Source organism: Chiloscyllium plagiosum, chromosome 10 (genome assembly GCF_004010195.1).
Source record: "Chiloscyllium plagiosum isolate BGI_BamShark_2017 chromosome 10, ASM401019v2, whole genome shotgun sequence".
Lineage (NCBI taxonomy): Eukaryota > Metazoa > Chordata > Chondrichthyes > Orectolobiformes > Hemiscylliidae > Chiloscyllium > Chiloscyllium plagiosum.
This window is the reverse complement of record NC_057719.1, coordinates 81028115-81040952: the sequence shown is the minus strand read 5'-3', so window position 1 is coordinate 81040952 and position 12838 is coordinate 81028115. Positions and strand designations below refer to the sequence as shown.

At 40.1% G+C, this 12838-nt stretch overlaps 1 protein-coding gene across 3 annotated transcripts in view; it reads left to right on the top strand.

The window, feature by feature from the left end:
* The window catches only part of exd2 (exonuclease 3'-5' domain containing 2), a 54388-nt gene extending 43367 nt beyond the window's left edge, over positions 1–11021 (top strand). For 2 of the 3 annotated variants that reach the window (XM_043698187.1, XM_043698186.1), the window contains exons 7-10: positions 3545–3651; positions 5428–5563; positions 8030–8386; positions 9933–11021. In XM_043698187.1, coding sequence (XP_043554122.1) covers positions 3545–3651; positions 5428–5563; positions 8030–8386; positions 9933–10149 — 817 coding nt within the window. In that variant the 3' untranslated portion in view covers positions 10150–11021. The remainder of the gene's footprint in view (positions 1–3544; positions 3652–5427; positions 5564–8029; positions 8387–9932) is intronic. The other variant, XM_043698188.1, reaches the window with a different exon arrangement.
* The last annotated feature ends 1817 nt before the right edge of the window (positions 11022–12838 follow it).

Here is a 12838-nt window from a genome sequence, read left to right as displayed (position 1 = left end):
CTTCTAATGCTTCTATCCAACATACCAAAATTACTTCGCGAAATCCTTTTCAATTCAATACAGGCAGCCCAGGGTTCCAAATGGGTTCCATTCTCGAGCCCATGCGCAGGTCGGAACTCAATGCAGGACAGCATAAAGTAGCTGTTCGTAAGTACAGAAAATATTCATATGTTGGATCTTTAAAATGACACCCTTGCATGGGATTATGTCCGTAAGTACGAGCGCTCATAAGTCAGGGATTCCCTGTGCAGGTTAGCTCTGGCAGTTTCCCTAAAATTCCAAACACTGCCTAAATGCTTCAGGGACTAGCTCACATGCCATCAATATAGTTGTCTTCATAACATCATTGAGCTGAGAAACCTCCACTGAGAGTGATGCATGAATTTCCTGTGCTTAACCTGTCAACTTACTCCCATCAGCAATGTACAGCCCTCTTTTGCCTAGCCATTTTCTCAAACCACATGAAGATTGTCTCTGAAATCTTTTTCTCTAATTTGAGTAGGACCTATGCAAACTTAAACATTTCCTTACTGGATTTCAAATTATGGTTCAGATTCTCTCCACTTTAGTGCATCTTCTGTTTCAGTCACATCATTTTAAGCTTATCTGCATGTCTCCATGCTTTCTTTTCCTTTTGCAATTCTAATTTTAGTTTGCAATTCTAGCTGCAATTCTCATTTTCACTTCCTGTTTTTATTTTCCATTTACAGTTATCTATTTCTGCTTTCCTTTGACTTTTTCCTTCCTTCTCCAGTATTTTTTCATTCTCTCCTCATGCTCAGGCAGCTTTAAATCTAAATGAATAGCACCAGATTCCAATGCAGTCCCTGGCCTCTTTTCATCTAAACTTGAGGGCCCTACCAGTCCCTCAGTTATCTCTGTCTGTCTAGGTTTGGAGTTGCAAGTGGTGCTGGACATTGTACAATCATCAGTAAACGTTCCCACTTCTGACCTTGTGCAAACTGAAGGTCACTGAAGCAGCTGAAGGTTGTGGGGACTAGGAAGAATAAACCGGTGCAGGACATCAATGCATAATGACTTCATTGTCAAAGCCCTCTATATCAGTCTTCAATTGAGTTGAGGTGCCACAAGCATTGATTGTTTTATTGGAATAATGTGTTTCTGGCAGCATTTGTATCATGATCTCTGTTTCCCCTCATCTTTCCCCAAACCATTGTGAAGTTTTTTTTTCCCACTTGGGGCTAGGTTGAGCTTCCTTTATTTTTCTTCTTAGATTTTGCCTCAGTGTTCTTAAATGTCTTCACGGCCTTGTCCTTTTCCCCATCTCTGCAATCTCCTCCAACTCTCTAAGGTCTCTTCTGCCTGCCCGAGCACCTGGTATTTTTTGTGCTGCTCTGACAGCCATGCTTCTGCTTTTGAAGCCTTCAGTTGCAGAATTCCCTCCCCTAAATGTCTCCATCTCTGTCATAATTTAAGAATCTCTTTGAAACCAGCCCTTTCGACCAAATTTTTACATTTTTGTCTTATAGCTCCTTATTAGCTTTTTGGATGATGCTCATCTGAAATGCCTTGGGCTGTTTTATTGTGGTAAAGGTGCTGTGTAAATGCAAATTGTTATGGTGCCTCCAAGATCTGTTACTCAAAATCTTAATTATCTTCTTTTGTGGGATATCTTTCCAGAATTCTACTTCTCGTTTCTAAAGAGCAGTGTGCTCCCATTATTCCTTTCAAGAATGTTGGTGTTATTCCACAACTTTGATTCTTGCTTAGCCTATTAGTTCATGCCTGATCTGATAATCCACAGTACTATTTTCTTGCCTTATCCCCTTAACATTTGATTCTTTAAAAGATAAGAAATCTGTCTTCCTCAGCCTCAAAGAATTCTTAACCATCCGGCTTTGACAGGCCTCCATAGTAAACAATTCCACACACTCTTTGGAACAAAATATTCCTCCTCGTCTCTGCCTTAAATGAATGGTCTCTCACAAGGGAAACCACGTCTCTGCATCTACCTTGTCAAGACCTCGAAGAATCTTATGTTTCAATAAAGTGCCCTCTCATTCTCCGAAACTCCAATGCGTACAAGCCCAAACTACTTGACCTCTTGACTCTCTCATAAGCAAGTGATTCCATACTTAGGATCAACCCAATGAACCTTCGCTGGACTATCTCCAATACTAATACATCTTTTTTTACATTAGGGGAAACCAAATCTATTCATGGTATTCCAGATCTGGTCTAACTTGTGAACTTTGTGAAGTTTTAGAAAGACTCCCCTGTTTTTATAATCCATTCCCTTTGAAATAAAGGCCAGTATTCCATTTGCTTCCTTATTAGCTGCTGAAATTGTCTGCTGACGTTTTGTGATTCATGCACTAGGACCCCAAACCTTTCTGCAGGTTTCTGCAGTCTTTACCCATATAAACAATATTGACCTCTTCTATTCTTCCTGCCAAGGTGCAAAACTCACATTTTCTCTCATTACATTCCCTGTTTAGTGTTTTACATGACAACAGGTGGCACGGTGGCTCAGTGGTCAGCGCTTTTGCCTCACAGCACCAGGGACCTGGGTTCCAATCTACCCTCGTCGACTTGTGAAGTTTACACATTCTCCCCATGTTTGCTTTGGTTTCCTGTGGGTGCTTTGCTTTGGTTTCCTCCCACAGTCCAAAGATGTGCAGGTTAGGTGGATTGGCCAAGCTAAATTTCATATAGAATCTAGGGATATATAGGCCACATGGTTAGCCATGGGATAGGGTGGGATGCTCTTCGGAGGGTCGGTATGGACCAATGGCCTGCTTCCACGCTATAGGGATTCTATGATTCCAGAGATGGGGAGGAAATGTTTCGTTTCTTAGCTTAATGCATGTTACGGTGTGTAATCCCTTTGTATAACACACAACTTCTTTTCAAAGTCTCAATAAATGTTTTACCTAAATGAAGATTTTAAAATGTTTTCTCTAAACTACTATTCAAAGAGTTAACTTTTCAAGAAAATCTTGGTCAGAAGTGGTTGGAATATTTCATCAGTATAGCTGGCTGAACAGTACTGTGCAACCTGGGAAGTTAAATATTCTGCACACTACTCAGCTGCACAATCCTGATGTAGTTTTCCTAGTCTCCAGCCTGAGCAAATTGATCAACCCAAAAATGAGATTTGTAGTCTGCAGGTAAAACTTCAGCAAGCATTAAAAAACGTTCTTGTAAATTCTGCATTTTATTTCATCCAAGTTTTTAAGAAAACTAGATTGCAGAGGTTTCGGGGGAATCATCGGTGAAAAGTTCTGAAAAAACATTGAAGGAATCCAGTAGTTAGTCTCCACATTAAATGCACAAATCTGAAAGTCACTTGCATTTGACATAAAGTGTGACAAAAAGCATGACATCAGCTTGTGCACAAGGGTAGTGAGTGCAGACATAGCATTTTCAAAGACTAAGGTTGACTGTCATTGGTTCGAATGTTAACCTCTGTTAGCACATGGAGCTGTGCTATTCATGGCAGATGATTGTTCAGGTCCTCTGCAGGTGTGTTTCTGATGATTACTTCATAGGGAATCATTGCTAATTATTTCACTTTTTTCAGGAAATCGCCTCTCTATGACAATTGCTTCCTCCATGCTCCAGATGGACAACCTCTGTGCACCTGTGACAGGAAGAAGGCTCAATGGTACATAGACAAGGGCATTGGGGGTAGGTTGGTCTTCAGTTTGAGAGCAAAAGAGACTGAACTATGCTGCCACTGCCGAGAACAATGAATTACAGAAGAATACTGAAAATAGTTGCATCTGTTATGGACAGGAGAGAGAGACAGACTGGACACACCCACACTCTCACACCCACACCCACACCCACAACACAACACACATCCCCCACTCCCAGGCATGTCCAGTTGACTGACGGCAAGAGTTGCAGGATTCCTTTAAGGTTGGTGTTGGCGCAGCAAGATGATCCTGGGGGTACAAGGAATTGGTCTACTTTGCAGGCAAATATAAGAATCTTTCTGGAACTAGGCTTCAGGGAGACTTGGACTCGTCGCAGCCTTGGCTATCAGTCTGCAGTGCTGTCTGCTGTTCTTTGTTGTAATGTCAAGAGCAGATTCCACCAAGGTTCAGAACTTCATAACCAGGTGAACTTTGGTTCTGTTGTTGACCCATTAAGGAGTCAGTTCCAACTTAAATAATTTCTACCTTTCTAATTGAGGATCCATTGTTCAATATTTTGACGACTCTGTGCATGTTAATCGTTCTATATTTTTAACAAGCTTTCTGTTCAAAGAAAACAGATAGAAAATAGGAACACAAATAGGCCATTCAGAACCTTGGAATCTGCTCTGTCATTCAGTATGATCATGGTTAATCATCCAACTCAGTATCCTCTTCCTGCTTCTCCTCATAGCTTCTAATCCCTTTACCCCTCAGAAAGATATGTCCCTACTATAAGATCTCCTCCTTGAAAATATTCAATCTGTTGGCCTCCACTCCATTTTCTGTGGCAGGAAATTCCATAGGCTCACCACTCTTGGTGAAGAGATTTCTCCTCATCTCAGTTCTAGTTGGAAGTGAGGACTGCAGATGCTGGAGATCAGAGTTAGATTAGAGTGGCGCTGGAAAAGCACAGCAGGTCAGGCAGCATCCGATGAGCAGGAAAATCTTTGCCTGAAATATCAGACACTCTGATCTAGACTCAGTTCTAGGTGGCCTACCCCATATCCTTAAACTGTGACCCCTGGTTCTGGACTCCTGGATCTTCGCGAACACCCTTCCCACATTTATCCTGTCTGGTCCTGTTGAATTTTATGGGTTTCTGTGAAATCTGGCCTCATTCATCCAAACTTCAGTGAATATGGTCATCACTGATCCAGTCTCTCTTCATATGCCATCCCAGAGATCAGTTTGGTTAACCTAGTGAAAATGTGTCATTCCTTCTCTCTTTCACATTTGAAAGTCAATACACAGCTAAGAGGTGCATTGTCAGTTCCCCTGTTGTATTCTATAGGTTCACACTTGGGAAAGAGCAACAGTGTTGATATTGTTCTTTCTCACAATGTGAGCAATTTGTAAGATAAGGGCTGCAAGTGCAAATTCCAGCAGAACAGTATTGGGATGGGGTAGGGAGTGGTGTTCTCCCACATTTTTGTTACGAATTATTAGTGAGGTAAGCCCTGGCTGATCTCTGCAGGTTCCTTTAAATTTCCGTAGTCGAGTGACCACTTCTTCCTGCTGCTCTTTGGTCAGGACTGTTAAATGGGTGTTTAAGTTTTCTAAGATTCCTGTGTCTGTCATCCTAGCAGCCTGGGGTTAAAGCAGGGGATCCCCCTGTCTATCCTTTTCAATTGACTCCATTTGGCTGCCATCAGATGTGTCCACATTAACCTGAATCGTGGCTAGGAAGGTGATATGATTTTTTTGTTCCTCAAATCTAAAAGTGTTGTGTTCTGAGTTTGAATGAACGTGTGTTTTTATTTAGAGCTCATCAGTGAGGACCCATTTGTTGTGAAGTTGAAGTTTGAACCATCAGGAAGACCTGAATCTCAAGAAGATTATTATTTGACAACCAAGGAAAACCTTTGTGTTGTGTGTGGCAAGAGAGAGTCTTACATCAGGTGAGGTGGTGTTGGACACTGGAATAAACATTGATATCTCTTACTCATCCATCATAGCTAATAGAGATGCTTTTGTATATTTCCGTACATATTATTTACTTAGAACTTTGGATATTTTGCTTGCCCTGACCTGATTGTATAACACTTATTATAAATTAGACTTCATCTTACCCTCAGCTTTACCAGGCTTCAGCACTTCCACATCAGTCTGCAAACTGGTTTTGGAATATGTCGTTTTGGAATATGCTGACATAAGGCATTGACTTGATAAACAAAAGCATATTATGCTTGTGCAGTACCCTTAATGTTATGGAATGTTAAAGTAAAGCACTTTAGGTGAAGCATTATCAGAGAAAATTTAACGATGTGAAGTGATCTTGGAACAGTCTAAACACACATTGGTCAAAGAAGTTTTTCAAGTGTGCCTTGAAGGAGAGAGACGTGGAAGGAATTCTGCATTCTGAGGCTCATGGTAGCTGAAAGCAGACCTATCAATGATAGAAGACATAAAAGGGACATGAGGAATTTTACAACTCATTTCACCCACAGGGTGCAGGAAAGATGTAGTAGGATGTTAAAGTTATGAAGAGAGATTGGATAGACTGGGGTTTGTTTTCCTTAGAGCAGAGGAGACTGAGGGGGTCATGATTGGGATATGTAAAATTTATGAGGAACATAGACAGGGCAGACAGGAAGGGGCATAGGTTTAAAGTGAAGGACAGGAGGTTGTTTTTCACCCAGAGAGTGGAAATTTGGAACTTCCTGTCTGTAAGGATGATAGAGACAGAAACTCTCATAGTATTTGCAAAGTGTTTAGATGTGCACTTACGATGCCAAGGCATACAAGGCTGTGGGCCAAGTGCTGGAAATAGGATTACAATAGTTAAATAGGTCGTTTTGACTAGCGAAGACATCCTGGGCTGATGGGCCTTTTTCAGTGCTGTAGACCTCTATGACTGTGGAGTAAATATTGAGCAGAGGACGCTGGGTAACTCCCCTACTCTTCCTTGGAATAGTAGGTTCTTCTAAGCTCATTTGAAAAGAGAGATAGGGCCTTGATTTAAGGAGGTAGGCAGCATGTTAGACAAAGCTAAACAATCCCAAAATCAATTAATTAGTCCTGCCAATCTAGCCATAAATCATGATGGACAAGTCAATAACTAACTGGAGGAGGATATCTTTGAAAAAGGGGATTTGGTTTGCTTGCAGGTTTTTATGCCCAATGCTTTCTTATTTTACTCCTGTGACAAAACTGCTACTTAAACCCAGTCAAACGCTGTTACTGGACGTTTTTCTTTAATTCCCAAATGCATTTCATGACAGATTATGTCTCGGAAGGTTCAAATTCCGAGTTTTCAAAAGTTACAGTTCTTGTGTAACCAATGAGCAAACATCCGCTACAGAGGCACCTCGATTATCTGGCATTCAGATATCGATTATCCAGTAAGATGGCAACGTCCCGATGCTCGGTTAAACTATGTTATCCAGTATTCAATTATTTGGAATTCGATTAATAAAACGAAATACTGCCCACCTGGGTCCTTTGGATAATCAAGGTTCCTCTGTAGTTTTCATTTGCTTCCAGTTATTAAAAAAACACATTGTCTTTTTCCCTCTGCATTACAGTAGTCCAAGCTTCCATTTTCCAATTTACATTTTTAAAATAAAACATAGTTATTATAACTTCTGTCTGTAATGAGGTCAGAAGTCAGGATATCTGCTGATGATTGCGGTGTTCAGTTTTATTCACAACTTCTCAAGATAATGAATGCAACAAAGCGTGGTCAACAGCACAACCTGGGCTGACAGATGGTGAGTAATACGTGCAATAAACAGATGCAAGGCTAATGACCACTTCCAAAATCATCTTTTGATATTACATTAGTCAGATTCCTCACCATCCATATCATGAAGATCGCCATCATCCAAAGCTTAATTAGTCTAGCACACATTTTGACTGCAAGAGCAGATCAGAGGCTAGCTATTTTCGACCCATAACAAATCTCCTTACTTGCAAAACTTTTTGACCACCTACAGGACATGACCCGGGATGTGATTGAATACTTCCTACTTAAGTGCAACAATGCTGAAGCATGTCAGCACCATCCAATACGTAATACATGGTTATCACTCCAACCATCATTTTGAAGAGTCACTTGCACTGGCACTGGATGTATGCAGTGTGTATCAGAGGGTTATAGTACTCAAGGAGAAAGGGAAAGTTAAGACTGAGGTATTTGAGGAAAGGCATTTCTTTTAATATTGACGTGTTGCCAGACTGGATGCCAGTGCAGATCAATGAGCGTAGAGTGATAGATACATACTAATGTGAAGTTATAGTTTCTCAAGGTGTGATTAATGCAAACATTACTCAATCATTCCCATTCTGGCTACTTTGGGTAACCCATATTTTCAGTTTTCATTCCAACTATTTTATCTAAAATTCAATGATTTGTGCTTCTTTAGGAAGAACATTGTTCCCCATGAATACCGGAGACACTTCCCGGTCCAAATGAAAGACCACAATTCTCACGACGTCCTGCTCTTATGCACTGCCTGCCATGCCACCTCGAACTATTATGACAATGTTCTAAAGCAGCAGCTGGCTGCAGAGTTCAATGCACCGATTGGTTGTGAGGAAAGTGTTCGCCTACTGGAGGATCCGGGTCGCAGGCGGGTGCGTTCTGGAGCACGGGCCTTGCTGCGTGCTGAGGGCCTTCCCCAGACTCGGAGGAAAGAGCTTCAGGATATTCTGAAGGCTTTCTATGGTAAGGAGACATTGACAAGGGAGATCCTTGAAGAAGGAGCGTCACTGGAAACGCGGTGAGAGAACTTTTGATTCCAATCTTACCTTTACTCTAAGCAATTTACAGTTATCTTGTGCTTTAAGTGTAGTAAGAACATCCCAAAATGGTTCTCAGGGACCTTAATGAGTAACAACCAGCCACATGAGGCAGTAGAGCTGATGACTAAAAAAGATTAGTCTGTAAGAAGTTCATTTTGAGGTATGCCTTAGAGAGCGAGAGAGAGAATGTGCACAAGGCAGAGGTTTGAGGAGGATGTTCCAGAGCCCAGAGAACTGAAGGCTTGGCAGCCATTTCTGGAGTGATAGGATACGCAAGAGACCCAGAATTAGTTGAAAGCAAGGTACCCTAAGGGTTTGGGGTCTGGAGAAAGAGGTTATTGCAGGTATAAAGGGGTGAAACCAGGGACATAAAGAAGATGACTTTAAAATCATAGTGTTGACAGATTGGGAATTGGCATAGGTCAGTGAGCAAAGGATTGGCAGGTGAAGAAGACTTACTGCAAATAAGAATTAAACTGCTGAATTGCTTCCTTCCCCTCATGAAACCTTGATCAGCTGGGAAATGGACCTACAATTTTATAGACAAAGAAACAAATGTCAATGCATTATACATGTATCTCCCAATGGGTGATATTCCATGCTACAGTTGGAATGGGGGCATTCATCGTAACCCTCATATTCAACATTAAAAATCCAGATCATTTTATGTGCACTGAAGTACAAGGAAGTAATTAACTGTCCTCTGGTGAACTTGAGTTTAGTATTGGACTTACAGTTGATTATTTAATACATTTTATTTTTGGTAAAGCATTGCCTAAATCTTCCTCTATGACTGCTGTTCTATATTGATGCCTTCATTTTCCAGTAAGCTCACTGGAATCCACTTCAGAAGTATCAGTCATATATTCCTTCTCTTCATGTTGGAAAATAATCTTCAATTATAAAACAAAAGGCTTCCATTTTCATAGTGCAGTGTGTCAGCACAGACAGCAGTGTGTCACTATTATAATCGGGGAAATTTGCAATGTTTCGCAAACAATGATGTGACAATCACCAGACAACCTGCTTTAGTTTGATAGGTGAGTGATATGTAGTGACTGTGAGAAGATAAAGATAGATCCACTGCCTAGTTCCAAATGGTCAATGGTTTTACTGGGACTACAACAGTAATTGGTGGGGAATTTGAAACCCTGGGTGTGTGTGTCAAGGGTCAATCTAAGGTTGCAGACTAAAGTGCATTTTTGGAGGTAAATCAGAGGAAGCTTTGCCTTAATGTGATTGCTGGGACTTTAGTTGCAAAGTTTTTCTTTGTTCCCTAACATGATGCTGCTATATTAATTTCATCATCAAAATCACAAAGAACAGGCATCATGGAAACGATCCATTTGGCCCAACTGGTATTTATGAAGCGTCATCAAGTGTATCAGCACAACCATGTATTTCTTTCTACTTAGAGGATTCTTGTGACTTTTAAATTCTAATGTGAATTTTGCCCTGACATGAGGTATGATGCATGAATCTAATGACTTTGCATTTATCCACTTCTCTTTTATCCTCTCTCAGGGTATTCAATGAGAGCTATGTCCCTCATGGTCTGAAAGTGACACAGTCCTGTGCAGTTGGCGGTCTCCGAGCCCTAATGTCTTTAGAAAAACGTTGGCGCCAGCATTTCCTGGACTACATGCAGCCCCGGCACCTTCCACCCATGTGGTCTGTGGATCACAATCACAGCAAGCTCATCCGCAAGTATGGGGAGGACCTGAAGATCGAGTTGACGTAAAGAAGATGCAATTCAGTTCTTTGTTTTATTTTTGCAATTGCTTCTCAAGACTGTGGAAATGATCAATGCTGATGCATGAGCCACTTGTATCAACCTACTCGTGAAGCACTGGGAAGGACTGCAAGTTTTTTTTAATTAAATTTATGAAGGTGGGAGAGAGCTGCTGAAACGGTGAACAGTTAAATAAAACACTGAACAATTATCAAATTTTAACACATTTTAGAGGTTTGGTTTGCAAATATAACATCTGGTACAATGTCACTGAAAGTACATTTTTAAATTAGGGCTTTATTTAAAAAAAATATTTTTTAAATAAAAACAATATATTTGAACCAGAGGCATAAGTGAATCTTCTGCTTGAGAGATGCAACAGTTTACAATAGCAGAGGGAACTTCCAATCTCAGTACATACCATCTGGAATACTGCAGGTTAGTCATTGTACCTGCTTTTGAGGATCACATAATCAGATTTTGTCAGAGTTGCTCATCCAGAACCGATCAGAACAGTAAAATATATTTTAGCTTTTATACAGTTTTCAAAGCTAATTCATGTTTCCCAGAAAATAGATGGGGGCTTTCCAAATATTTGATTCATTTCATTAGTAGAAAAGTGGTTTCAGAATAAAAATCTTTCTCTGCATTGTCCGAAAATGAAAATTTCTGTTATAACGTTTGTGTAGTTCTGCGGGTCCAGTTTGAGCCCAGCCCTTCTACAGGAGGACGCATCTTTCTTAACACGTTGTAGTTGTTCATCCCATGTAATCATGTCTTGGGTTAACACTGACTAAATGTGATGCATGTACATTCCTGATTCTTTGTTGCAAACGGTTTACCAAGTGAGCCTTCAATAAACACATCATTTACAAATATAAGTTAATTGTCTTGTGCCTGAATATTTTTCTCCCATCACCCAATTTAGTTCCCTGAGCAGATGATCTCATGAGCCACTTACACACAGCATTTTGCTTCTGTCCATCTTTAGGAATCCCATCCCATTATTTAGTTGTTGAGAAATGGGCAGATCACATGATCCAAGTAGTTCTCATTCATTAGGCAAACAATCATTCTCTCAGTTGACTTACATTGTCGATTGTCTCTGAATCTGCAGGTTCAAGCACAAAATCTAGCCGACATTACAGTGTACTAATGAGGGACCATTGTACTGTTGAAAGAAATGCCAACCCAATCTGTTTGACCGACTATCTTGATTTGAGTGAAAGATCGACAGACACTTTTGAAGAAGGCTATGGAAGTCCCTTGCTGTGTCCTGGCCAGCAATTAGTTTTCAATGAATACTGAGGCCTCATTGATATCAGTCATGATATGTGAATGAACTGAAGGCATACAGCAGTAAAGAGAATATGCCAAAGCATATTGGCGCTAGAACACAACCTTGTCTGACGACTATGCAACTCAGTGTTGTGATGTTGCCCTGGTGTAACTGACCCAACCCAGCATGCTATCATGGAAAGAGGAGATCACACTAGGAAGTTTCAGCAGACAGCCAATTTTCCTCAGCTTAAATAGATTGCTTCTGCTTGCATGGTGAGATCAGTGAAGGCAATGTAAAGTTGCCTCCAGATGTGACTGCACAGCTTTCGTTACACTGATTCTGGATTTCCATTGTACCCAGACTGTTTCAGGGGAGAGAAGGAGAGTAGACGACAACCATAGCCTGTTCTAGTACTCCTGTTCTAGTACACAGGACCCTCCCCAAAAAAGATACAAGGAATAAAAATATGCTGGCAGTGTAACGATTTATTTAAATATATTTCACAACCATATATACTCATATAAAAATTGAATTTTTAGACTTTATTTTTTAAATTTAAATTTATGGCTTCGACTATAACTTGGATACTACTTTTAAAGGGGTTGAACTTCATCCTACCATCCAAAATACCATGTCATTAGCAGAAGCCCCACTGATCTCTAAACAAATAAGAAAAAAAACACAATGAATTATGCCAATTACCAGATAAAGACCATAGAAACAAAAATGAATTTGTAAGCTTTTGTTTATACATTCAAAAAGTGAAGTAGAAATATAATACGGCTTTAAATTACAATTACATGGTACATCTTAAACATGTCAAATTCAAAAGTTCATTAAAATCTTGCAAAATCACTGTTCAACTCGGTATGTGACTGTACTCCACGAGTGCGAGAGGGGAACTGAGCTCAGCTCAGCTGCAGTCAAAGGGATGTTGTCACTTGACTCTATCCTGATGCATCTTAAACTTTTACATCAAATTGGTGTGAATAGTACATCAAAACACATAATAGCATGAAAAAAAATCATTTCCTCATAATAACATTTATGTACAGGATAATTTCTTGACTTTCAAATGTTTACCTGTTATCTGTGAAGAACTAGGGTCGACTTTTACCCGAGATGTATGGAAAATTCTAGATGCTTTGGCTAAAAATAGGGGGTCGACTTTTACATGAGATCAACTTTTTCTTGAGTTTATATGGTAAGTTGAACAGATGATATGTTGAATTGGATTAGTATATGATATGCACAGAACATTTTTACTGATTGATTAGTCTCCTTGAGCAGATCACTACAGAGTATTTCTGCATTGTGGTGAATCCTTACATATGTATTGTTGAATAATGTAGGTACCTCTTAGAATAAATGCTATTTCTGTGTTTAGCTGACACCAGACCACGACGTTTTGTAGTT